Source organism: Lethenteron reissneri, chromosome 37 (genome assembly GCF_015708825.2).
Source record: "Lethenteron reissneri isolate LAM-NWPU_2019-01 chromosome 37, ASM1570882v1, whole genome shotgun sequence".
Classification (NCBI taxonomy): Eukaryota; Metazoa; Chordata; class Hyperoartia; order Petromyzontiformes; family Petromyzontidae; genus Lethenteron; species Lethenteron reissneri.
This window is the reverse complement of record NC_083815.1, coordinates 4768636-4796065: the sequence shown is the minus strand read 5'-3', so window position 1 is coordinate 4796065 and position 27430 is coordinate 4768636. Positions and strand designations below refer to the sequence as shown.

Here is a 27430-nt window from a genome sequence, read left to right as displayed (position 1 = left end):
GATTCAACCAGGACTCTCCTCTTCACGTCTCCCCTTGTGCCGTTGATCTCCACGAAACAGGACACATTCTTCAAGCACTAATTTAGTTGGGCGGTGGTCGTGCACGCCTGTCGGTTCCGGCACTGCGGAGGCAATGAGGATTAGCGAATCGCGGAGATTTTGTTAAAACTCCCTTCCTGCGGGTGTTGAAGTTGCCATACCTTGGGATTGCCATGCGGCGATAAACTACAGACTCCATCTGTGTGGGCTGGTGTTGTCCCCCTAGCACGCGTGGGTGGCTCCAGTTTCCTCCCACGTGTATTAACACTCATTAATAGGCTGGAATACACGTTCACACGCATGGTGCTTCAAAATAATGTCAACACTCATATGGGACTATCATTTTTTATGAAAAAAGAACGATTACACTGTAAACTAATGTATGTTCATAGCTTCAAAAAGTCAGTCTAGACTTGTTCGCCATCGTCAACACGTGCCTGGAATCTTCTCCAGCTGGTCCCCAGAGCCACATTTCTCGTGGTATTGTTGCAAATTCTCAGAAGTGTTAACGTTTTTTTGAAGCACCCTGGCCTTAAAACGGCCCGGACGTTCCCCACCTCTAAAGGGACACTGGAGGCTTGAGAAATTCTTGGTGCTGGTTCACAACCTGGCTGGCTACCTTCCAGCTTGCCTGCGGTTCCTCGCATCTTATCCAGTCTATGTCGAAGTTCTTTCGCGCTGTACGCAGGCAACCGTGCTAAATCGGAGATGTGGCGGAAGGACACCTAAACACAGAAAGTTATTCTACAGAAATGAGTTTTCAATCTAGATTTAAAAGTGCTTAGCTCCAGTGGCTTCCTAATATCAGAATGAAGAACGCTCCAGACGGCCACAGAAGCGCATATCAAAGCACGCGATGCGGTGGACCGTGAAGTGACAGTAAGGATAAAAACAAGTTTATACTGCTTAGGAAGACGAGACAAAAATTCAAAACTGGTTTCGGTTCTGTGCAGTGTTGTTCTAACGTTCATAAACTCAAATACGTTGCTAGTTATTCACTGTTAATGGTCCTGCCGAGAAAATAGCCCCAATTCAATTCTAGGCATCAGAAGACGTGCCAAGCACTAACGACTATCAGTCATGTTGTAGTCACCATGTCGTCCAATTTCAAACTATTGGGGAAAAAAAAAAACTTCAAATCTAGAATTAATACCCTATACGGGAAGGAATTTCACTTATCTGTTAAGAGTTTTTAAAAGACGAAACATTTTACCGAAAAAAACAAAGATTATATGGATCCTTGCAGTCACTAAAACTTCAAATTTAGAAAAAAAATTGTTGAAACATTTTAAAATGTAATGTTCATAGGATATGCAAATGTGGATATCCACTGCCTGTATTTTAACATTACTGTAATGTTCGTGATATACCTATTCGCACTCTACTCCGAAACAGCACAAAGTCAACGAAATTTATGACAGTGATCGAGACTGCACAGCTTGTGAAACCACACGCTCAGACAAAAAGGCACGCACAACACGCGCATTTACGTTTCAGTGAACTTTTAATGGTGAATAAACAGCGCAACAGTGGGGAATAGTTACTGTGGAGAATAGTGCGTTACAAAGGGTGGCCCGCTTCTGGACATCATGCACAAGCTGTGCTCAGATATTTAAAATGTTAGAAGGGGGTGAGAACAAAGCTAGGGAAGACTATTTTTCAAGACCATAAAATGCGTTCACTTTAAACCTTGCAATTTTTTTTGAGATTTTTCATTTTTTATTCGTTTTTTATATGTATTTTTTTTAAACAGTGGTTTCCTTATCAACTTCAATGTTCGTCACTTTGCTTTAGTTAAAACTAGGAGTGGCTGATCCATAATAAGCAGTCCTGCTCGTTCATATTCTTTTTCTCATCAAGCGTTCGAAGAAAAAAGGTCCTTGCTTCTTGCCTTAAAGAGTAACAAACACTTAGTTGTTATAATGGTTACCTAAGGAGGTTTCTACTTTTCCGCGTTACAGAAACCGAGCGATGGCATGGAAATAAAAACCTAAGTGGGCTCTAAACCTGGGGGGGGGGGGGGGGGGGGGAGGAAGGGGAGAGGGTCCGGGCAAGCTGGGTCACACAGAGTGGGAGTTGCATGGGATGAGCATCTACTCGACGGACTGAGCTGTCATCGAGCTGGTCATGGGACTCTTAAAGCGCGGCTTCATGAGAGGAGAAGTGCCACGGCCTGCCAGCGCACACAGAGATAAAGCCTGTTAGCGAGACTCGCGATGACCAAAGCCCCGCCATTCGCATGCGTCACGAGAAGCTTTACAAAATTTTGCCGATAAATGGAGAATGCATCGATTTTTTGTAAGCAAATTATACTAACTGAAGCATTGCTCTCACGGTTTTGCTATTAATGGCAACGCGCATTAAATGTTACTTGCTAAGACTCGATAAATCCAAACACGGCTGTATACTGTGAAAAAACATTAGGAAACGCCAATGGTGAGTGCAAATTGTGTCATTTTAAAAATGTGTTCCATAGTATCTCCGTGCTTTCTTCCTCGCTGCTTATGTAGATAATGTCCTATGCCTGCGGTCATGTCTTACTGCCACCTCTTCCCCATCTCCTGATACTTTCCAGTCACAGTCCTGCTTCTACGATGGTTTCTTATCAGCAGCACAGTTCTAGCAAACTCCCCGCTGCTTTCTCCGCGCTGGCAATACCAGCATGTAGTTAGCATATCCCGTTTAGTTCCATTTACAAAACCCTACAGTCAAACAATACTGTGCAAACAAACGAGGGCAACTACAAAAACACAATACGTTCAACCAATTTGATTCCAATGTGCATATTTCTGAACCAATTAACTTTTGAATTCACTAAAGTGTATTATGTTTATCATCGGTCTGTCAACTGACCTTTTTCTTTTCAACCAAGACAAAGGTCATGCTGGCAAGGGATTAGAAAGTCCTCCACCAGAGCTGAACATGAAATGTAGGACAGAAATAAAAATGCTAGCAACAGACATCTGCACTAAAAAGAACTTTATTTGAACAAGAGGCAATTGAAGTGAAGATTAGCAGTTCAGGGAAAAAGCTCCATGAATATAATGCAAAATGATTAAAACCAAGGTACAGATTTCAGACATGGTCATTTTAAACCTTAAAATGTCAAGCAGTGGCAAAATACTTGGGATGTTCCCAAGACTTGAGAAAATTTAAATTACATGTACAAGATTTCTCGTTGGAAAACAACATAACCAAAATGCAATAACTGAGTGTGTGACAGGTCAAGGGAAACAAAGTCATACATCCTTCCTTCAGGTACAAAATAAGTTGCCACCTAAGCTGGTACACAAGACAATGTATAACAAGGGAAACAAGATACCTAGTGTCTGAGATACTACTTACTGTATGGTTATCTCAAGTGTATAGACACAATTACCATCACCACAAGTACAAAATACCATACTATTTACCAAAAGGCAATCTTGTATTCCATAGCAGTTTGAGTTAAATTTAGTGATTGCTTGTGCAACGTTCAGCGTGTAAAATCATGTCAAGGTGCATAAGAAAACCAAAATCACAGTGCCAAACAGTGTCATTTTAACAAGGCCCATAGCAAGTATGAATTCACATTTTGGTATGACATTGTATACACAACTGTATCATGAAGCTCTCCATGTATGCGGTACAAATAATAGATTTCAAGTTCAGTATATTGCAGTATCATCCATGCAGTGATTTGGTGTGGGGCATGTGTCTGTGCACTTAACAATACTCTACGTATGGCCTATGTCTGTCTATACACTTAAGAAAGGCGATGTCTGAAAAGGTAAATTCCAAGTAACTATACTGATGTTTTATTTGATGTTGGGGAAAATGACAACAGAGTTGAAACAGAGCCATCCGAAAACTACACACGATAGTCAACATTTAAACTAATAGGTCATCCCATCAGGCACAATCATTTGAGGAATGCATGTTAACGATGCTTAACAGCCATGGACACTTAACGAATTGCCAACATCGACAGCGACTACCCGAGTGGTATAACAGTGTGCGATCGCACAGAAGCCTCAATCAACATGTTTTACATTGTATGTTGTGCACCACTGTGTGATCGCACGATTAACCTTTCCCAGGATGGCTTCAAAAACTTTTTGCTAAAAGACCGACGAGAACATTAACCCAAGTGTGTCGTTTTCGTTTCAAGCGTCCGTTTTAACCCGACTGTATTTCTCAAAGACGCTCGGCACGCGTGTACGTACACGTACAGCTGCCCCGGTGAAGCAAGCGCCCACCCCCCACCATCCCCCTCCCACCCACACCGTGGATCAGGAGGGTCTCCTCCAGCCAGAGGGTTTAGTTACCTCCGCCCCTGGGCGCACCACGAGGCCCTGCTGGTCCCGTGCCGCCACGCTTGTAGCCCGTCTGGTAGCCTCCCTCCTGAAAGATATAAGCACGGTGCCATTTTTTAGGAAAATACCTTTACTGTCGCTTGTAATAGTTTTCACAAATACATGAATCCCCTTTCAACACTTATTTTGGTACATTTCGATTTAAAGCTTTCATGACTGCAGGGATTCATCTTCTTGGTTTTTTCGGTAAAGTCACGTAGAAGGGAATTAATAAAATAATAAAAATAAAACATAATAAAAAATTCTCATGACGTTTTGGCCACAACGCAAGCAGCCGTCCTCAGGTGAAGACCAGGTCTGTCTTGCGTTGTGGCCGAAACGTCATGAGAATTATTTTATTATGTTTTATTTTTATCATTTTATTACTTCCCTTCTACGTGACTTTACCGAAAGAACCAAGAATATTATTTTGGTAGGTCAATGATGGCCACCCTCCACTGCACTCAAGGACTCAACTCCTTTAAATGCGCCGACAGCGCCCCCCCCCCCCGCCCCCCAAACACGTAGGCCCCTATTACTTGCCTTCAAAAGTCTTCCAGGTAACATCATGTAAACACACGTGTCAATCCATTTCTGGACGAGTGCCTTCCCCCCCACACACCGTACGGGTCATGGGGGTTTACTTTTACAATACTTCACTGTGCTGATCAGCCCAGGATTGTGAAGGTGGGTAGCATAGACGTTGGTGCACAGAACGATGACTTCTGTTGCACTGCCCTCTCAACGTGGTGCTGCAGCCATAATAACAACCTAGGCTTAAGGTTTCAACAGCACTGATTGTAAATCGTATTCCAACTTTATTCGGGTATGGCCGATATGAGTGACTTCATCACGAGCTGTTGCTCAAGTCGCTCACCTTCCACCCCGTCTCCATCAACTGGGTGGAAAGGTAGGCGACTCGTGTAACAACTGTTGACAAAGTCACACAAAGTTCATGCCTGAATAAAGTACGACTATCAACGATGACAGCTTGCCCGTTTGTTTCCCATTAAAGCACTATCGAGACTCAACCCTGCCGAGCTCCCGAGATATGAGATCAGGTGCTTTCGTATACATGTTGAACTTATTTCGCAATGTACATAGCCAACCGTGCTAATTGGGAGGTGATTTGGTCATCGGCAATGTTCATTAATTTGTCACTGCACAGCTGCAACAATTCATATTTTCCCATGCTGACCTCACCATAAAGAACTTGTAACCAAGGAGAAGACTTTACCATGCATTGATTTACCTCTTGCTTGCAGTCAGACAAGTTATTGTGGTAAATTATCATGCGGTGCAAGTTATGATCAATATTACTTACCTGCTGGTGGAAGCCCATGCTGTAGTTGCGAGGGGCGAAGGAGTTTTGTCCGTAATTGTTTGCCGATCCTGGATAGCCAACGTGGAATCCTTCGTAATTGGCACCTGGCGACCAGAAAGAAGACATTTCAGAATGCTACAATTTGTAAGACACGTGGATTAAATGTGGGACTGTACAAATGCACGGTTTCTTCATAGATATTTTAATATTTTTTTATATTATAACCTGAAAAACTGCCATTGTTTACTCCCTCCCTATAAGACGTTCACCAAAAGGAAGAGTGCATTATAGCCACTGCAAACCGGTAATCAGTAATTCAAAACAGTTGATGCCACCTGACAAATCTACAGCCAGGCAAGTTAGACTACACAACCACCATGTGCGCACGTGTGTGTGTGTAAATTAGGCATGTTTCTACGCACCGGTTCATCAATATCTATCCTTACGCTCATGAAACGTATACGATTTGTGTCCGAAAGAAATAATTCATTACAATGCAAGCAAAAAGTATGCACGAATGATAGGCTAAAGTTGTTGCATTTAAAACAACGGAAGCAATAATAACTGTGAAATTAAGAAAAACCGAAAGGCATACAAACATAAAGGTAAAACGAGAGAAATAAAACGAAGTTTCGATTTAAAGCTTTGGTGACTGCAGGGATTCATCTTCTTGGTTCTTTCGGTAAAGTCACGTAGAAGGGAAGTAATAAAATAATAAAAATAAAACATAATAAAACAATTCTCACGACGTTTCGGCCACAACGCAAGCAGCCGTCCTCAGGTTTGCCAGTCAGGGCCCGATGATTGCAATGCATGACCCCAACTGAGTAATTTTATAAAAACCACTGACCACCATTGGAACCTCATTTGCCAATACCCCGAGCTCTCATACTCTGATGGTGCATTGACTTTGAGTTGTGCGCCTTTTGGCGTCATCTGGTCCAACACCATGTGAGACTAGGCTCTAAGGAAAGCTGTCTCGGGTGTGGACCAATCAACTTCAAGGACAGTGCATATCATTATCAGAGTTGTGTTTTTTGTTTGCATTATGACTGCAGGTATTGTGGTCTATGCAAACATGACTCCTTGTAAAAAGGGGTGTCAGTTTTGTTGCCAGATAAAAAGGGTAAAAAAACGACCACGGTCCAGCCACGGGCAGAAGCGGCGAGCCGCTCCGCTTACCGTTGAAGGGGCCTCCGCGGGCGCCCCGATAGTTGTTGGACGATCGGTACCCGTTGGTGGTGCTGCGCATGCCCCGCGCGGTGCCCCTGGGCATCCCTCGGCTGTTGTAGAAGGTCTGTGCCTGCCTGGAGAAGCCGCCCCCCCCACCCACGCCTCCCTGGGGCTGGCCGGCCGACGTCGAGAGGGTCTCCTGGGGCGCCTGGTAGCTGCTACTCACCACTGTGGTGGGGGGGGGGGGTGGGCAGGGGGAGGTTGATGAACAAAAGAGTTAAGTCTCTCACAAGACCTTGGGTGGACAAATGTTCCCGTCCGATTAAACAAGCGCGACTATAATATATGCAATGCATTCAAAGCAGACCGTGTTTACGTCACTGAACCATTCAAGAAAAATTTTAACTAAATCCCAGGCTTAGAATGTATCCTTTAAAATGTTTTAGTCTTCAATGTAGACAAAATTAATAATTTCGTAAAACTGCTACTTACCAGACTGTTTAGTTATCAATCTTTACGACTTGGTTTCATCGATTACTTAAAACGTTTTCACTATGTTCAGTTACCAATCTTTAGGACTTGGTTTAATCGATAACTTAAAACTTTTCACCGACACACACACTACACAACTGGGTACTGTGGAAAGGAGCAATGAGCCTACGCAAGTTTTATTTCAGTGCTTGCACGGCCATTATAATTACACATGTAGTGCAAGTGTGTTTCGAAGGATTGAGAAAAATGGGGTTTGTTCTGTGAAATGTGGGAGTGTGTATCTGTCATTGCAGGGAGCTGGCAAGGGCATGCTCCTTTCATGTTACCAGTTTGGAAGGCATCTGTCTCCAATGTCAGCTGTGCCAAGGCTCCTGGCTGGGACAGCGGGTGGGTCTGGGGCTGCGTGCTGTAGCTGGCGGTGCTGTATGGGGGCTGCGACGGTGGCAGCTGCTGCTTGATCACTTCCGTCTCAGGCGGCAGTGGGGCGTTCACATTAAAAACCTGAAGAGGAGATTGCAAAAGCTAGGTCATGGTGTGGCGTAACACACACAGCGTACGCCTACACATGCAGAGGAGATTCTATTATTGCGATGAATTTATATTCTGTACAGCGTGTTTGCAGTTCAAATACAAGAGGATAGCGGTATAAACAAACACCTGATTTGGAGCACGATCAGCTGTGTGCTTGTATCAGATGTTGCTCTTATATAAACATGTGTTGCTTAAATACGAACTGTGCTTATATACAGCTTCTACTGTACCTGGTCGGATGCTATATTGTTAGAACATGTGGCTGACAATCGAAAAAGTAGCAAGGTGAAATCTCCCATATAGGGGAGTCCAATCAATCTATCATGCCTCCGGAGTCAATTAAATGAATGCCGATCTGTGGGACGTTGACAGCGGCCATTCCTGTGGATTGACTCGCCCCGTCATGTGAATGTGGAAATTCCACAGTTGTCTTAGGGATGCATAATAGGGAAGCAGTACGGCCCCAGGCATCCCTTGGAGTGGGGGTAACCAATGCTTAATTTCACTTCATTTTTTAATGTGCAGGTATTTATACTATAAAGCCCATCCGTGAGTTAATGGACTGCAATGCACAAATAAGTGGATTCTATAAAATAAAAAATAAGGAATCACATGAGACTTAAGGCAATGCAACTGTAAAATTTTAAATGGATGCTTCAGCGGCATACAGATGAAAACATAACACTGCACTAAACTCCCATGACCGGAGAAAATTCTAAATCAAGTTGTGAAAATACAACTTAAAAGCACATTAAACCTCAGAAATACCACGTTAAACCCTGCTGGCTGCAGACATTGCAACTTTCAGCCAAATTTTCTCCACGTTGCGTGCTCGTACGGGGCAGCGCTGCCAGATTAAGGATTTTTATTTCCATTCTGAGCACTTTCAGGTGCTCTTTGGAATAAGGAGAACCCACAGGGATTTTTGTTAACAATCTAGGGATTTCTGGGGACTTATTGCTACGGTAGAAAAGCACGTTACACCGAAAAGCAATCATAACTAAATATGTCCAATATCCATGTTTAAAGGACAAGCAAAGCTTTTCATAACTGGAATCAACACATGCGTGTCCAGAAATTGGCAAAACTTTAAACGTAGTTTTATCCCCAATCGACGGACTTTTCTCCCCCAATTCCATGGCTTAATGAGACTACAGAGATTTACTTTTATAACGTAAACATATATTTTTCTCTGAAGTACTGGCAACCCGAATATAAAGAAAGAGGGGGGGGGGCTTGGTGATAAGCCAGGGTTCGTACCGTCTGCATCGATTGGAAGGGTGCAGCATTGACGTTAATTCCACCACTGCTCAACGGCTTTCCCACCACTGGGATCTGCTCGGAAGCGAGAGGCAAGCACTGAGGGCACGGACACACGCATACATACGCAAGGTTATAAAAAGAGGCAATAACTGGTATCGCCAATGCACAATCTGTATATAAAACAAATACCGCTACGCGCAGCAAACACTATGGATGCGTGTGAAATAAACACCGTTTTACAGTGTGTTTAACTTTTAAAAACTACATTTTTTTAGGACTCAAAAAGCTACGAACTTCATTTTCTGGAAGTGAAACTACGAGGCAAAAGATATAATTTGTATAACAAGGTCAAAATGTACATTTGTAAGGGGTGAAACATTCACAACCAAGCGTTCATAAAAAAACAACCACAGGGTAATGAGTGACATAAGCACACATGATGTATAAGATGGATCAAATATGATATCGGACATTCTTGGTGATTTTGTCAGACAAATGTTAAATTTGGACTGAGGATACAACTGAGGCAGAAAAGACAAATAAAAAAATAGATAGTAGACACAGAACAAAAAAAAATCTCCAGTGAAATCATGACTCTGCAATGTAACTATTTATCTAATCATGGAATCATGGGGGGGCGATCGTTACATGCCTAATAGGAAGCGGTAGTGTAGCAGTTAGTGCGCCGTGCTACAAACCCGGCGACCCGAGTTCGATTCCCGCTCACGGCCAACACCAGTGACCATTATTTGAACCAGACCTGGGCCTCCCCTAGGTCGACTCAGCCTCAAATGAGTGTCTGGTGCTGTGTGTAAATATTGCCACTGGAGAGACAAAGGTGGTCGGGGGCAAGGTGATGGCGACCCATTCCCACGTGCGCCGTGCTGGCCTTCATAGGTGCTTACTAATAGCACTTGCCCCAAGTCTGTTAAGGCTATGCGGGGGATCTGTCTTTGTTTTGTTACATGCCGAATATTTCGTAGACACACCAGCAGAGAGGGGGGGGGAGTCGAGCAAAGCGTTACCTGTGTAGGGTCGATGGTGGGCTGCTGAGGCAGGGCGTCGGGGATGTGTGGTGCACTCTGGTAGAGCGGTTGTGCGGGAATGTACGCTTCACTCACCGCTGTACAAACCATGGGAATCTGTGGGCAAAGCCAATGGCAAAATCAAAGCAAAATGTGTCAGAACATTCCACGTCTTTTGTTTAACTATTGAGTCTGTTAAGAGATATACAACTCTACAGGATTGCAAGCCTGGATAGGCATAGTTTCGTAGGGTACTGTTAAAGGTGTTTATAGTTGGAGTTTAGCTGTGGATAATCGTTTAACCTTTTGAGTTTGGCTGCAAGAAACAATAAACAATGGCCCACTTTGAGGTAGGATGTCAAAAAGGTTTCTGTCTATTGCATTGCTCTGTGCTTTGTAAATGACCCAAAGCAATCCGCAGCCAAATTGCAGAAATCAAAATCAAACGATCCACATTGTGAACACTGCCAGGGTATTCAGTCACCAAAACACTAGGCAGGCAAATAAAAACTTGCAAAGAAACAGAAAATAATTTAGTTAGTAATCAGCATCCACAGCATCAGACTTTGCTGATAATGCGCTCCAAGAAAAAATACAGACCAACAGATCTTTCTCCACCATGTGACCTTTGTACTTTTTACGACCCAAAGCTAAAAGCTGCATCTGCTCCAAACGAAAAAGCAAAGTTCGCTGATATAGTCCTGTATACAAAAACTTTAACGATACAAACCATTACAACAATCTACATTATTTGAAACTGACAATACTGCAGATGTGCTCACTCAACTGTGAAAGGGATGGTTTGACACTGGAAATTTGGTTACACTGATGCAAAAAAGTATTTGATTTTCATAATCAAAGGTGAGTGAAAGGAAGCTGTGGCCAAAGAGCAATCTATTCTAATTATATGGAATTCCATCACCAGTTGATAATAAAATACAAAATACAGAAATTACCGTGTTCCTTAAATACACCAAGAAATATGTAAAAGCCCCCTTTATAAAGCAGAGCCAGTTGATAATAAAATACAAAATACAGAAATTACCGTGTTCCTTAAATACACCAAGAAATATGTAAAAGCCCCGTTTATAAAGCAGAGCTGTGTACGTTCGTAAAAATAGGTGCATTTCATACATCAACATGTGCTCAACATTAATTTTTTTGTTGTTGTCAAAACCGTTCAGCCAAAAGTGCCTCTGCCCTCACATGCGGCCCAGAAAGAGATGCTTTCCCTTACCTGTCCCAGCTGCTCAGTGGCACCAGCATCTGTGGCCAGCACAGCTAAGCTAGGGACAGGGTTAGACTGCAGAAGGGAAGAGGGGGCAGGAAGGAGTTGTGCTGCGGATAGGAGGGGCATCTACAGATGAACAGCAGAGAATGTGTACGAAGTGGAGGAGGAAAAAGGGGAGTAAATATAAGATAGCAAAAAAAGAAGAAAAAAAGATAGCTTAGAAGCATTGTTTTCATAATCGATGCAAACCATGGCACATATTTGTTTTACTTTTCCCAAACCGTAACGAGGCAAAATAAATGAACTCGTGATAAAAAAAATCGTAAGATAAAAATTAAAGCAAGCAACCAATTGTGCCGAACAATCAATAGTTTTTAACACACCACAGAAGAGTAAAATGTACTTACTTGATTAGAAGACTGTTGGGGAATATCAGACTGATTCACTCTGTTATCTGGAAAGACAAATATATGCCCAGTTAGACAATTGTACACGAAACGTACACGGCAGCAGCAAAGACAGCACTGGACTACTACACCCAAATTACCTGCTGTGCCAACAACGTACTATAATTGTCGATGTATACATTACACTGCTGCCGAAACAGCCCTTAGCAACAACACACAACGTTTGGAACCTCATTTGCCAGTAGCAAAATATGATAATTGTTTTTTTACCCTTTTATCTGGAAACAAAACTGACACCTTTTTTTTTACAAGGAGTCATGTTTGCATTGACCACAATACCTGCAGTCGGAATGCAAACAAAAAACATAACTCTGATAGCGCGTTTTGGCATCATCTGGTTCAACACCATGTGAGACTAGGCTCTAAGGAAAGCTGTCTCGGGTGTGGACCAATCAATTTCAAGGACAGTGCATACATTATCAGAGTTATGTTTTTTTGTTTGCATTCCGACTGCAGGTATTGTGGTCAATGCAAACATGACTCCTTGTAAAAAAAAGGTGTCAGTTTTGTTGCCAGATAAAAGGGTAAAAAAACAATTGACACACAACCTGCTGTGTTGACAGCATGCGTCGTCGGGTATTCCTAATAAGGGCCACTGACAAACAGCTCACCTGCAAACAATTTTAATGAATGCTCCAAAATGTGGCACACTTGAGAAAATATTGCTAAGCGACTCCAAATTAACCGCAGGCAACAAGCACGTACACTCATACATCTCTCTCTGCCCAACTGCGACCCAGCAGCCACGCAAGGAGACACACCCTGCCCCAAAGGCCTCAAAAAGGGAGGAAAAACTCACCGACTGCAGATGCCATGGTAGACCCCTCCAGCAGCTCCACAGGAGCCATGGGTTGAGCCGCCACAATTGCAGGGTCCACAGGAGGCTCGTAATCCAGCAGGGAATCCTACAAATGCGGACGGACATTAGAAATTAGCCACCGTTTCCGAACAAGAGTGGTTTCCAAAAAGTCCACAGCAATGTGTCCAGAATGTAAATCGAGACGATTTCCACACTTCTATTTTAATCATATAAAATATAATTACAGGGCTTTATCAGTTCAATAGTGGATGACCCCCCCACCCCCCCCGCGTCGTTTGCATTGGTCATTGGGACTGTTTAGCCATTGTGAAGGTGGGTGAATGTAGCCATAACCAGGATTTAAACTCAGGTCACCAGATTCAGTGCAAATATGCAAACCACTGCAGCACCACTCATCAGTAGTACGTTTTTTTTTATATTTTAAAAATAACAATATTTCTCATCATCTTGGCCTCCCACGTACAGAAAGTACCCTGGAGAGGTGGATTCATGTGGTGTATCTACCAAGAAAAATACTACATTTGTTCCATTATATGGAGGTACTGCACTCTGCTTCTACATTAGAAAACCGTACAAGTGGCAAGCTGCATGCTGTTCGTGGGAGGCAGCTGCTGCCCATTCCTAAGTTAATTCCTTTGCCAGCACACATTGGTCTCACATGTGCAAGTGTCAATCAAATACCTCTCCTCAAAACATGGAAGGGGACAAAACGTTTGCTACCTTCGCTTACATAATGATCCACATCAAGTGTCACATTATTCATACCCTACAAATATTTGTGGAAAGATCTCTCTTCACATTAATATAGGAATGTTTCTCTCTAGCGTACCTTTTAAAAAACACCCCAATATGGAACCGTATTACTTGGAACGTGAACCGGTTTCAAATATGGATTAAATTCTGCGTAAATGTCAACAAGTCTTGGCAATAGAAACTGCAAAATCGACATTTCAACATTTAAAGAATTGCTTAAATTTCGAGCAGTGGGGGTCATGAGTCGGCCAGGAGGGGAGGCAAGGTGGGGGGGGGGGGGGTTTGATGGAGAATATTCCATAAATGCAATTAACCAAAGTACCCTCTGAAGTCATTTTCCATTCGGTCATTAGCAGATGGTGTGGCAAGGTGCTGCCAACTTGTGGCATCCAAGTCCCTCTCTTCCACAGTCGACCAAAATATATCTTTACGATACAGTTTTAGAAAGCACAAGTGTTGTGCAACCTTATCATCTACCCTCGACTGCAAAATCATAAATCTAGAGTGAAGGAAACGGGAGGACGAACAGCCTCCCGGTTAAACTTGCGAATATAAGCTGGGCAGAGCAGCCCACTTTTGTTAGGCTGCATATATAAACTAAAATCTGTCAGCAAGATTCTGGAGACAAAATGTGTATTAAAAATCCACTGCTAAAATATTTTAGTAGTTTGTTTTGGTCTTTTCTCAAATTGTTACAACGGATCACTTTATGCAAAACCAATCATTGAAATAAGAATGTCATCTCTACCACTGGCCCATTAACCCACATCTGCTTGCTTGAGCAGGGAGGGACACGCTCCAACTTGTCATGGTTACTTTAACAACAGGCGATGATCCCAAGTGACTATGGTACACAAAGACAAAGACCCCCCATATAGCCTTAACAGACTGTTGGGGCAAATTGCTATTAGCGAGCACCTAAGACGGCCGGCACGTCACACGAGGAGGTGGGTGGCCAACACCACACCCTTTGTCTCCTAGTAGCAATGTTTATGTACTCATTTGAGGCCGAGTCGACCTAGGCGAGGCCCATGACCAGTTCAGAAAGTCGTCACAGGTGTTGGCCGTGAGCGGGAATCGAACTCGGGTTGCCGGGTTCGTAGCCACCACCCCCCCCACTTGGTGCACAAACACACACACACACCTGCATGAAATCAAAGGTTCCCTGAATGCGAGCCATAAGGTCCTGGACGTGCTGCTGGCGGAGCACTGGGTCCTGAGGGGCAGGAGCTGGAGCGGGGGGGACCACCTGGACCTCTACTACGACCGGTGAGGGTTCCGTCACAGGCATGGGCCGCTGCTGGAAAACACAGGGATGCGCATACTAAGCATCAGTATTTTTCTGGATGCATATAAGCATCTTTAACGTATTTTTCAACCCTCCATTATAAAGGCAGTGTCAATAATTACTATATTTTTGTAATGCTTTAATGGGTGCCCTGTAACATTGCCTAGAATTTGGCACGCAGTAATCTTTGTTTTTACGTGCACAGCCCCTTTTTTCAAATCCATGCTGAATGAGGGCACCCCCACACAGTGCTGGTCTTGGGAGCTATTTGACCATACTTGACCAAGCTGGTCAATGCAGGTTGGCAAATGCAGGGAACATAGATGTTGTACCATAGTAGAATACAACAAATAATTTTCTTGCACTGCCCTCTGCTGACAACAAATTAGCCAAATAGCTGAATTGATCAGATAATCCTTCATCCAAAACTGCATACATTGCTTTGAAAATGCATAAAGCATTGCAGTCGTGCTAAAGAAAAACTAACCACATTTTTCATCAACACTGCCTTATAACAGAAAAAAACTATTTTTACTTTGAAGCTCCAAACGAAGGCCACTGACTGAAACATGAGCATTGTATATATTTTAATATTACAAGGCAGTGTTCATTATGAATTTGGCACGTTTTATTTTTGAGTCATGCTTTTATGAATCTATGATTTAAAAAGCCAAAAAAGGGCACCTCGTTTATCACGAATGCCTTATACTACGAGTTATAATCAACACTGCCTTACAAAAATAGGTAAAAAGCAAACTTTTGGAGCAACGGCCCTTCTACTATGATGAATGTGGTGGGCTATATCATTAGTACTTGGCATACATTACTAGTCTTCAGACTCAATGAGGCTTTCTGGAAATATAAATTACATTAAAAAGTTTACATCCAGCAACGGCTCAGAAGATTCAAATATAACCGGCTCAGTAGATTCAAATATAACAGAAATTTCTCAAAAATATATATATTACGCCTGCACATTTTGCTTTTAACGTCTTCAGAAATGTCTTGGATTATCACTGGAAATAAGACTACCTCAACAGGCTCGGAATTCCATGAAGGAATCTCTTCCGTCTGTTTGGGGATGAAGTCTGTCTTGGTTGCTGCTGCCAGGAAATGTGTATTGACAAACTGAAAAGGTACAAACAAAGTGTTTCCAGTTAGGACTTTTACGTTCCACATATACTGCGTAGAGGAAAACAAGTTTAAACGTTGCTATCAAGGATCAACTCTTGCGCCGGCATACCTCACGTGGCTGGACTTCACACACATTTTCAAATTCCTCAATAGGTTCAGGTTCTGCGGTAAAACATCACAGCGACACTTAAAAACCACAAATCATATCCAGCATGTTTACACTCCAAAACACAAACTTGAAGATTTTTTAAGCGCTGTTTTCCTGTACTGGGCATCGTGTTCCCTATTTTTTTTTATTCAAAAAGAAAAATAATTTTGACTAATCTGTCAGAAGTTATTTCAGATCGATAAGTATGACATTGGTTATATTTTGTCAATTCCATGCTTTTCCAAACAAAAGCAGTGTCATGTGATGTTGGGTAAAAGTGTCCTTACAATTTTGGATTATTTCTTTTTGCATTCAAAACTCATTCCTATCGTGTACAGATTTTATGTTTATTTAGAGAATTTTCCATTAAATTATTGCAGTAGTACTCAAAAAATACTTCTGAAATCATGGGTCTTAGTCTTGAGTCACCACTATCAGTGGGTCCTTATGCAGCAGGACGTCAATTATCCAAGTTGACCGTAAGTTGAAAATATCTATCGCCCGACAAATATCATTCACGCTTGATGTGGTCATACCATGTTATTGCTAGAAGTGTAATGCACTCTGAAATAGTGGACAATGTCTAAAAACATGCCTTCTAGAGTAGCTTAAGAAACGATATACAGCCCAATAAGCTCAAGGGTGGTCAGAACTCAACTATAGGTAAAGGGATTTCCTTAGTTGGGGTTTGCCTTTTCTTTCTAAAGGACAGATGCATAAAACACAGCTGGTTTGTAACCGATTAAAACGGTAATATAAGGGGACAAAGAAAATATGTAAAGGTACTTATATCGCCATAAAAAATCATGTAATAGTGAAATGAATAAAACATGGGGTCTGTAGAGTACCAATTTCTGGGACTTGCTGCTGCAACTGCTGCAGCTGTGGCTGCGGCTGCGGCTCAGGTGGAAGTGGTATTTCTTTCTCCTCTTTTTCCGATTCGGGAGAACTGGCAAGGTCTTGTTCCTCTGAAGGTGCCTCCTGAAGCCCATTCTGTGGCGTGTGGATGTTATCGAAGTAGCCACATTCACGGACCCGATCGATGACCTCCTTTAAGATTTTGTCTGTACAGAGGGAGAGAGAGAGAGGCTCTTACATCGAAAACACTTCAACAATAATTTGCTTTTACATTCATTTGAATTACATTTATTTTATGTACAATTAATTAAGTGAATACAGAAAACACAATATTAACTGCAAGTATTGTGACCTAACAGTGGAAATGGTTTTGAGATGTAAATACATTTGTGATATTCCAGATGTGGGATGTCAAAAAATATATAAAACAATGAGTAATTAAATGTTCACTTACAAGTAGTTCCTGCAACCGGTTTATCCTTCCCTTCCACCAGATCCCATAAGTGCTGCGATGCTTGCTCCATCTGGGTTTCAAAGCTGTAATAATAAATCAAAGTAAATTATTCATTAAGCATGTAAATAAAATCAAAAAGTATAAGAACCCACAGCAGCGGAATGGCTAAAACTAAACAGCACTTACATGCAAGGTGGCCAAGGTGTGGCTTAGATCCTGTCTGTGAATTCAGTCAGTGACTTGTGATTAAACTAAACTCTCAAGTAGTGAGGTAATGCCTTAGTCCAGTCAATAACTGCATTAAAAATTTACCTGATTGGGCTTATTCCAGCACTGAGAATTAAGTAACTTAGTCTGATTCACATCTGATGATAAATCTTTGCAGGGCATTAAAAGGTTTTCCACTAATGAGAGCAGGTGGGCTTTGCAAGTGACCCCAGAAGTAGTTATGTTACGTAATGTTCTGGTGCAGTCCTGACACGAGACTGCTCAGCTGCAAGTGTTCCAAATACAACTAATGTATTCTAATAATGTGACGTGCACAGTATATTTTAATATTACTGGGAAAGAAAAAAAAAGAAAAAAAAAACTCACTGCGACAAGCATAACGTCTAAATCCGACCAATGGAATACTGAGGTCATGTGAGGAAGAAATTGGACAAAGCGGACCCCCCACCTCCGTATTTCAGGTCTTGCACCAGGGCTCATAACAACCACAACATACCACTGGCATAATGTAATTTCAAAGAATCCAAAACTCTAGGGGAAACTTTAACAAATATTGTATCGGTGAAGTATTGAACGCACAGCTCAGCAAGTCGCGCAAGGGACAGAGAGAGGCGGGCCCCACCTGGTGGTCTCCACTCGCTCAGGGTTGACGAGCTTGTAGAGGTCGTCCAGGAAGGCCATTTCCTGGCTCAAGAGCAGAGCGGCACCGTTCTGGCCGGCCAAGAAGTCGAGGCGTGCTGCCGCCCCATCGCCCAGGCTGTCGAGGATGTACTGCACCTCCAGCACGAGCCGCAAGCGCTTCTGCTCGGCCTCGTCACGCAGCAGCTGCTCCCGCCGCGCCGCCTTCTTCTGCACCTTCTGCACCTGGAGAAGGAAAATGACGGGCACGCAAACCGAGACGCTTGCTGCGGAAAGTGGAGCATCGAACACGACGGCCACTCCGGTTCCCAGTGGAAGTTATAGATCCCGTAGCGTTATTTAAAAAGAGGCTGTGTCTGCTGAAGTCACGGTCTAAATTATTCACAATTTTGAACCAACTCACAAATTACCTGATTGAGTAAAGCCGCATAAGCAACATCACCCCCCTCCTGTGAAACTCCTGCAGACTAAAAAGTTGTCTGTAAATATAGATAGCCATGCACTATAAGAATAGCAAGAATAACATTTTTTCCAACGACCTTGCGGGGAACTGCGATAGCCAATTGGCACCCGCAAGCGCTCGCTCTCCCAGCGTATGCAACAACGGGTTGCTTGGATAAATCAGAGATGAAGGTTAGGTCGTGAAGGGTGTAACAAGACAGTTGCGGAGCTATCGAGCATGAAGGCCATGCCAACTGTGCATGGGCACACAGCCTGGAGCGGCCCAGGCTACAAAAGGTGGGAAAATTGGACAGAGGGACCCATTTTCATTCCATGTACCAGGGTGCATGCCAACCACACTACACCACTGGTGTACTGTACTGTGGAAGAATTCAAAACTCAATGGGACCTTGAATGTGGGTTGTTATTGGGGAATTACCTACCTATTTTTGTCTTTTCCTGGGATGATGTAACCGCTAAAGTGTAGTCCAATGAACGAAATAGGTCATGGGGCAAAATTGTCGTTATATAAACGATGGACTTTGACATGAAACTGTTATTAGGCTTCGCAACCCAAGGAACCCACAAACATTTTGAACAATTTGGTCCACATGCATACAAGTGATATTCCATAAACTCCCCTAGCAGTGAATGTAAAATGTAACTATGTTCATAGAATGTTTTAAAAAAATAACCCTAGTGAATTGTACAACTCAAGATTATAGCAACAATGGTATCTAAAATGAGGGAAAAACATTTAAATGTTCGATGAGTTATGGAAAAACTATAGCCCGCCCACCCTCTTACATCTTGGTTGAGTGAAGCAAAGGTCTTCAGTAGGTCTCGGGCAAATTCCAGGCTGCTGACGACCTCCATATACTTAGCAACGGCTTCCTGATGGCAAAACGACAGATGTTTCAATTTAAAACACTTGCGTGTAAACCACACTGGCGACTTAAAAAACCGAGCTACTAAGAGCACAGCAGCTGCCACACCGAATGACAGGCTGTATTGTTCTGCAGGGCATGCCGAAGAATAATGTACCTGCTGGTCTTGGTTGAGAGCATGTCCATCGTTAAGCTTGGCTTTGTAGTCATCCAACTTGGACTGTTGAAAAGAAAACACACGTTGAAACTACTGATACAATACACTGGACATGCATGCCTGGGGTATACTCACTTTAAACGTTTAATTAATGTTATGTTTTCTGACAAAAAAAACAGACGTCAACCTCATAAGGCATCAATGAGGAAAATCTTACTTTCGTTTTAGAATACCTCTATTTAAACAGAGTACACTGTAAAAAGTTGACAAGCACTTTGCCGACTGCCAACAGAGCAAAAAGCTATTGCTGAACGTGCGTTACAATTTTCCTCTGGGGCTTTGCTGGAATGGGCCAATAACTTACAAGTTTGTTAAAACATATATGTAATGAGGACAACACTAGCATGGTGGGGACAGCACTGGGTCGCATAATCACCACCATCGTGACGGAGCCTCTCTCAATGCAAAGCCAAGCTTCTGTGACCAAGGAAATTGTCACAAGAACACAGAAATGTTCACACTAGGGACCACCCCATTCGACGAGGCCCATTCCCATATTCATCCAATACCTTTCCACCAACCAGAGTACGAGAGGCTCGCACGGGATTGAGCGGTATGGTAATGGTTACAACCAAGTTTAACCTCGTATATAAAACTTAACGCAATGGTTAAGCTTCCTTGAGGAATAATAATCTTCGGCGAGTGCATCTATTTGCAGTTGATATCCACTACCACGACATTAGTCCATTTCCTCTTTACCAAACACTGCAGAACTGTGAAATGGCAAGTAGAGGAAAATGTTAGTTGTGGAAACTGTTATGCATTCGTGCGGGGGTTGTTTGCATGTTGTCTTTTTCCACAGGGGTTGGATTTTTGACTCAATAAAACAAAGCCAATGTAGTGTACAAACCTAAGGTTTAAGTTTATATAGCAACATAAAAGAATACATCTCAAGTACCTTGAAGTTACACATGAGCACGAAAACAGTTTATATATAAGATGAGCATCAGTCACAATGCAGGCACACCAACGGACTTGTTACATAGACGGAACTTATGAAAGTTAAAGGTATTAGCTACAAACACCAATACAGCCATTACTTAAACTACTACAGTTACATATATATAGAATGTACGTACATAAATGCATGGATATAACCACACGCTGGCACACACCGCTGTAAGGAATGATGACCGATGGTTGAGCCTACCATCAGTGGGCAGGCAAAGGTGGTAACGCGCCGGAGATGAAATGGAGCGGATGCCATCAGCTCGTGTTCAAGGACTAGATCGAGTGTTACATCGCATGATCATAAGGAATGGCTACGGCTTGGGAAGGCCTTCATCTAGCAGTGGCTTGATCATGGCTGGTGATAACGATGAACCACGAGACAAGAATATTCACAGGAAAACATTAGGACTGAGCACTTAAGAGAGGGCACTGTGGAAATGAATCCTAATAGGTCAGCAACAGTTACTTATATAGCAATTTAATAATAAACAGGTCGTGCACTCATGGGAAACGGATCCCCAGTCACCTCGGCTTTAGCGAAGGGCCAGGCTATTGACAAACACATCCCATGCAGCTCTATTCATGGCGATTAACGTCATAGCAGAATATATAAAAACGAGGACCTTGCCAACAAAAGGCCCTAATGAAAAAAACAGGGAGGGACTCATGAAACACAGCTCTGTATAGAGGATATGATAATTGTATTTTTGTGCAACATTCAATACAAGGGGGCTGGAGGGCTCTGACAGGAAAACAAGACGAAATAATAGAAGATAAAAGATACTATGTAGCGATACACCGAGGCATGTAAAGAATATATATATCTTAAATACACTGGCAGTGAGGTAAATACACAGCTAGAAACAGACATTTATGGCACATCGATAAAGAGTCATGCATGACAGATGAAGAGATATATTGACAGATTTATACTGGACACACACAGAATAATAGACAACATTCAGAGATATACAATACATATACAAACAGCAACTCACAGAGACTGATGTGTACAAGAGTCGAATACATGACAGACAAGCAGGGACAGATGTACACTGTGCGCAGCCTAGACATAGTACAAGATACAGTACTTAACTATAGGTCAATGAAATAAAGCCATGACAATTAGAAGGCACACACCAAGTTACTGGCACGGCAAGACAGAATTATACTCGACACACAGCTAAACTACGCCATACCGCACTATAGAACGACAGCAAGACAAATACACACCTATGAATGACTAAGATTGTACACACAGCTGATAGACGCCTATTAAATACATTTACATAGCACACTCTCTAGAAGAAGGCAAACAATGTACCTGTACAGACACAAGAACGAGCTACGCATACAATGCAATGATCAGCAGCATAACGACATATTTATACTAAACTGTGTATTTAGAAATATAACTTGAGATATTTACACGAAATGTACTGTGTTATATAGAGCTAAATAAACCACGAGGTATATAACACACACACAGACGGCTTAAAAGTGTTGGTGGAAGAGACAGGATCTCGGACGAACGGAACACTGAATATACAGAACAGTACATAACAGAGATAGCGACTGTGACACGGCCAGGGCGATAAGGAAACAAAGTGGGACGTGTGACTGGCACACAGAGGCTGAATGACGCAAACGATGACTTGGAATCAGATACAAAGACCCACCCCGTGTCACCTTAACAGACTGTGGGAGCCAAGTGCTGTTAGCGAGCACCTATGAAGGTGGGCACGGCACACGAGCGGTGGTGGGTGGGTGGGGGGGCACGGCACACGAGGGGTGGGTGGGTGGGGGGGCACGGCACACGAGGGGTGGGTGGGTGGGGGGCACGGCACACGAGGGGTGGGTGGGTGGGGGGCATGGCACACGAGGGGGTGGGTGGGGGGCATGGCACACGAGGGGGTGGGTGGGTGGGGGCATGGCACACGAGGGGGTGGGTGGGGGGCATGGCACACGAGGGGGTGGGTGGGTGGGGGGCATGGCACACGAGGGGGTGGGTGGGTGGGGGGCATGGCACACGAGGGGGTGGGTGGGTGGGGGGCATGGCACACGAAGGGTGGGTGGGGGGCATGGCACACGAGGGGGTGGGTGGGTGGGGGGCATGCCACCACACCCAGGACTGGTGCAGATAATCGTCGCCGGTGTTGAGCAGGAATTGAACTCAGGTTGCCGAGTTCATAGCGCGCTAACTGCTACACTACCGCTCCAAAGACAAGTACAGACGTGCACACATCGAGACGCAACACCACCGTGGGGTACAAGCACAACGCTGCCCGTAAAGCTGAGTCGGGTGGCAACACGAGATAAGATGGCTTCGCGTCTCTTCCCTCTCTCGCGCGATTTAGTTTTTGCTCAATAATAACGGTTATCAATCGGACATTTGTGCAAAAAACAACTTGTGTGTAACGGACTCATCAACCCCCATCACCCCAGCCAGCCACCACCACAACGCACACACCCCGCGGCGCGTGGGTTCGGGGGGCCCAACCCATGCCGCGTGGTCGTCGTGATGGGGGGGGAGCCATGTTCAGACTTCCGAGAACCACGTGAGTGGGCGACAGACAGACGGGATTCATAGGCGCGGGAGAAAGGGCTGTGTGGATTGTACAAGACGCTACGCGCCACGCACACGGACAGGTCGACGAGGTCACGGAACACAACAACAACAACGTGCGGAGAGGAGAGACCCGGGGGGGTGGGGGCTCTCGCTCGTTTTGCATGGCGCACAAACGAAGACAATGGCCGAGGTTTTAAACACGGCAGGAGGGGAGGGAGGAGGTGACTGTGGAGATTATTGTAGCGTGGGGAACGCCGCCGACTCGCACGGCTGTGCAGTGGACTCGCATACAAAGAGCGAGGGGAGGAGGAGGGGTGTGGAGAGAAAGACGAGACAAAGCAGAGCTTAAGACACAGTCGGGGTGGGTTTATACATCAATGGATTGCGTCTGCAACGGTTCTGCCTTAAGATGAGGACGATGCATATTAAAAATACGAGAAAATAAAAAAACTATTGAATATTAATAAATAATGTAGCGGGAGCACGTGGACGTATTAAGGACACTGGATTCGACAAACCGCAAGAGCACCGCGTAATGGAGAGAATATGAGATTGAGAATGATGTAATTAGACACTGGGCAAAAGGTTTCCATGTGAAGGACATCACACGCGAGCAATGATGGTAAACGACGATCATGACGGTGGTAGTGACGCTACAGGTGAATCTACTGTATACGTACGGTATTAATAACGATTATACTTTGGAATATTAGATGGTGGTGATTATATAACGATCTATACTAGTAGAGATAACTCTGATGCGTGCCTATGGTCTGGAATCTTCTAAATACCGTACACTCGTTTAGAGACCAACAGGGACATGTTGAACTTCTTTCGCACCCTACGTAGCCAATACATAGCAGCCACTGGTGGTGGTTCATGGATGTTGTCAGCAGCAACGACCCGACTGAGCAGAGTGGCAAACACAGCCAAGGTAACACGTTAAGAGTCGTGATGAGGGCAGTTTCCTCCACTTTACTCGCCTTCTTAATCCAGCAGTCATGCCAACCACCCACCACAACCACCACTACTAGCTAAAGTACACAGATCTCGTCAGATATAGCCAACGAACAACGACCTTCAAACCCAGGAGCTACTTCCTACGTTAATAATGAGCGAAAGTATTGAGTGAAAGGTCCTTTTGCCTTGGCTCGGCTGTAAAATAACAACGTATCCTCCTTGCCCCCAAACAGCTGAACCACCAAACTCAACAACCCGAAACCAAGCAGCAGCTGTAATTTAAGGCATTGTTATCGAATCGCGTGTTGGTGGTGTTTTAGTGTCTGTGTTTGTGCACCACCGCCAACAGATATCACCAAAAATTATATGGCATGCCAATATACTACACAAGAAGTTAGTGGATCAGCATAGCGAGCGAGGTTTACGTTGCGTTTGTCCAGCTTCCTTAGGCCAACGGTAACAACAACCATTGTAGCTATGCAGCAAACAACAAGACCGATATATGCCTAGCAACAACTCCACTCTACATTAACGATGATTAAATCACGAGTAGTATCGGTTGTCAGCTGCTGGCCCAGTAGACAACCACCACCACCCGAGCCAAGCTGCCAAATAAATCTCGCTAGCACAAGCTATACCTTAATATTAATGACGACGACGATGATGCTGCTGCTGATGAGGAACACATCACACAAGCCAACCTGACTAGAGCTTCCACACCTCTCTTCCAACTCGAATTCATCAACACATGAAAATCACCACCCATCAACTATCCCGAATGTTTAAGTAGCCAAGCCGCCAACGGCTGCCAACAACATCCCATGTTAATGTCATCTAAATGATGATGATGATTCTAGATTTGAAGCTTTCGTGACTGCAAGGATTCATACTCTTATGTTTTTTCGGTAAAGCCGATGATGCTGCTTCTTGCGGATGAGGTATGTGACGAGGGGAAGGGGGAGCATCATGGAGCAGTAAACGTGAAGATCAGAGCCGCATCAACTTCCCCTTCTTGACGTTTTGCTCGGACCAGGCCAGCAGCAATGTGAATCGTTCCCATCGCTTTAGCCGGAATAGAACCTTGAGCCAACAAACGGACATCCATTCCACGTGAATACGGCATTGATGCCAGTGACAATAGAATGTACACAACCAGAAGTTCCGCGTACGTCCCTTCAACGAACGAGGAAGAGTAAAACCACACAAAGTCGTCCTCCCGTAGCACTTTCGTCGCGGTCAGAAGGCCTCGACATTGGCACTGAACTCATGAATAGATTGCCAAGAGTATTGTTACTCGTTACTTGTTACTCGCACTGAAGGCAATCGTGAGTTGTAACATGAACGTTTCGGCATCCCCACATTTGGCCTTCTACAGGTCCATCACCCAGAGGTTGGCGATAACAAAGACAAAGGCCCCCCGTGTAGCCTGTCACAGACTGTAGGGGCAAGTGCTGTGAGCGAGCAGCACCTATGAAGGCTACAGGCACTGTGGCACACGAGGGGGGCCAGCACCACGCCCGGCCGCCTTTGTCTCCCCAGCGGCGACGTTTCGCACCCCGCACCAAGCACTAGTTTGAGGCCGAGTCGACCTAGGGGAGGCCCAGGACCGGTTGAGATAAAAACTTCGAGTGGGACTCCAACTCGGGTCGAGGTGGGGTGGGGTGGGGGTGCATCGGTTTCGTAGCGCGGCGCGCTAACCGCTGCGCCACCGCTCTCCCGCCCCCCTAAACACGACCAGGGGCCCACCACCACCACCAGGACACACAAAGTCGCCGCCACGCTGCCCGACAACAGCAACAACAGCAGCAGCGACAACGAACAAGGGCGGCGTGCAACGGAGCGCGCCAACATCCCCGCGTCAATCAAACGACGACGACGACGAAACAAAAAATGACGACGACGACAACGTCGAGGGGAGTCAACAAAAGACGCGCAAATCCCGCCGACGCATCTGCGGACCTTTCTCTTCTCGAGGTTTCTCGCCTTCTTCTCGAGCACGAGCAGCGCCTGACGGAGCGGCTCGGACCACACCGTCTCCACGACGGTGGTGGTGGTGGTGGCGGTGCCCGAGGCCGCGGCGGCGCTCACCGCCTTGCTAGTGATGGCCGGCATGACTTTCTCCCGCGCTGCGCGTTCTAGTCTTTTATTGTTGTCGTTAGATCGCCGACGAAGCGACGGAAAATGGGGTTGAAGGAGAAATTTGCGTCGAGTTCGGTGTGGGGAGTTGGGGGGGGGGGCGGTTTGTTTGTTTGTGTTTTTATCCGAATTTTTGTTGTTTAAAGCAAAGCGGCGAGAGAAGCGACGAGCGACTTGAAGTGAACGAGGAAGAAGAGGGGGGGAGGGAGGGAGCCGCATTGCATTACATACAACGCACGCGCATAGCCGCCGCCGCTCTATTGGTCCAAGCGACGCCACGTGACTCCAACGCACGAGGCGGTAAGGGGGGCGGGGGCTCGCCTATCCGTGGTGGGAAATGCAATTGCGATTATTGAAGGGCGGGGGGAGGGGGGTTAAAGAGGGGGGGGGGTGTGAGGGGGCGGGGACCGGAAACCGCCGCGCAATGCACGCTGGGAAACCTCCCCCTCCCCATTGACAACGCGCGTTCAAAACAATGAAATTATTAACGCGCTAATTGCATTGCCCGCCGCCTTCCCCACCTTCTTCTTCTCCAGGTTACGGATCTTGTGCTGCACGATGGTGACGCTCTGCTCCCTCGTGGCCCTCAGCGCCGCCTCCTCGGGAGGCCGCGGCTGCCGCGGCAGCTGCGAGGCTCCGCGCGGCGCCGCCTCCGCCGCCTCGGCCGCCCTGCTCCTCCTCATGGCCCCGCGCATGCGCACTGCGCGCCGCGCCTCCATTGAGCGGCGTGCGCGAGACAGGGCCACGTGGTAGCTACTCCACGTGCTGCGCGGACCCCCCCCTCCATAGCCAGACCCCCCCCCCCATAGCCAGACCCCCCCCTCCATAGCCAGACCCCCCCCCATAGCCAGACCCCCCCCCTCCATAGCCAGACCCCCCCCCTCCATAGCCAGACCCCCCCCCCCCATAGCCAGACCCCCCCTCCATAGCCAGACCCCCCCCTCATAGCCAGACCCCCCCCCCTCCATAGCCAGACCCCCCCCTCCATAGCCAGACCCCCCCCCATAGCCAGACCCCCCCCTCCATAGCCAGACCCCCCCCCATAGCCGGACCCCCCCCCCTCCATAG

The 27430-nt window shown here is 45.2% G+C and overlaps 1 protein-coding gene across 8 annotated transcripts; it reads right to left on the bottom strand.

Moving 5' to 3' along the window:
- Window positions 1-1524: 1524 nt before the first annotated feature.
- On the bottom strand, window positions 1525-27081 carry CAPRIN1 (cell cycle associated protein 1). 8 transcript variants are annotated; one of them, XM_061566785.1, is made up of 20 exons: window positions 26186-26561; window positions 19687-19749; window positions 19450-19536; window positions 18185-18426; window positions 17335-17417; window positions 16871-17086; window positions 15984-16036; window positions 15773-15868; window positions 14597-14752; window positions 12679-12784; window positions 11820-11866; window positions 11419-11538; window positions 10182-10298; window positions 9154-9252; window positions 7689-7863; window positions 6880-7098; window positions 5698-5801; window positions 4347-4422; window positions 2893-2955; window positions 1525-2212 (listed from the first exon to the last, which is right to left on the bottom strand). In XM_061566785.1, the coding sequence occupies exons 1-19, from the start codon at window positions 26336-26338 to the stop codon at window positions 2903-2905; spliced, it is 2265 nt and encodes a 754-aa protein (XP_061422769.1). In that variant the 5' UTR covers window positions 26339-26561; the 3' UTR covers window positions 1525-2212; window positions 2893-2902. The 8 variants fall into 8 exon arrangements, with proteins under 8 accessions (XP_061422769.1, XP_061422764.1, XP_061422766.1 ...); XM_061566780.1 differs by lacking the exons at window positions 2893-2955; window positions 26186-26561 and adding an exon at window positions 26884-27081; XM_061566782.1 differs by lacking the exon at window positions 2893-2955.
- Between the last annotated feature and the right edge of the window lie 349 nt (window positions 27082-27430).

Coding starts and splice junctions, on each gene's coding strand:
- CAPRIN1 (XM_061566780.1), bottom strand. CDS start 27,081: ATGGAGGCGCGGCGCGCAGTGCGCATGCGCGGGGCCATGAGGAGGAGC. Junction 15,869..15,983: donor GTGAAGTCCAGCCACGTGAG/GTATGCCGGCGC, acceptor GTACCTTTTCAG/TTTGTCAATACACATTTCCT. Junction 7,099..7,688: donor GACAGATGCCTTCCAAACTG/GTAACATGAAAG, acceptor CCCCCACCACAG/TGGTGAGTAGCAGCTACCAG.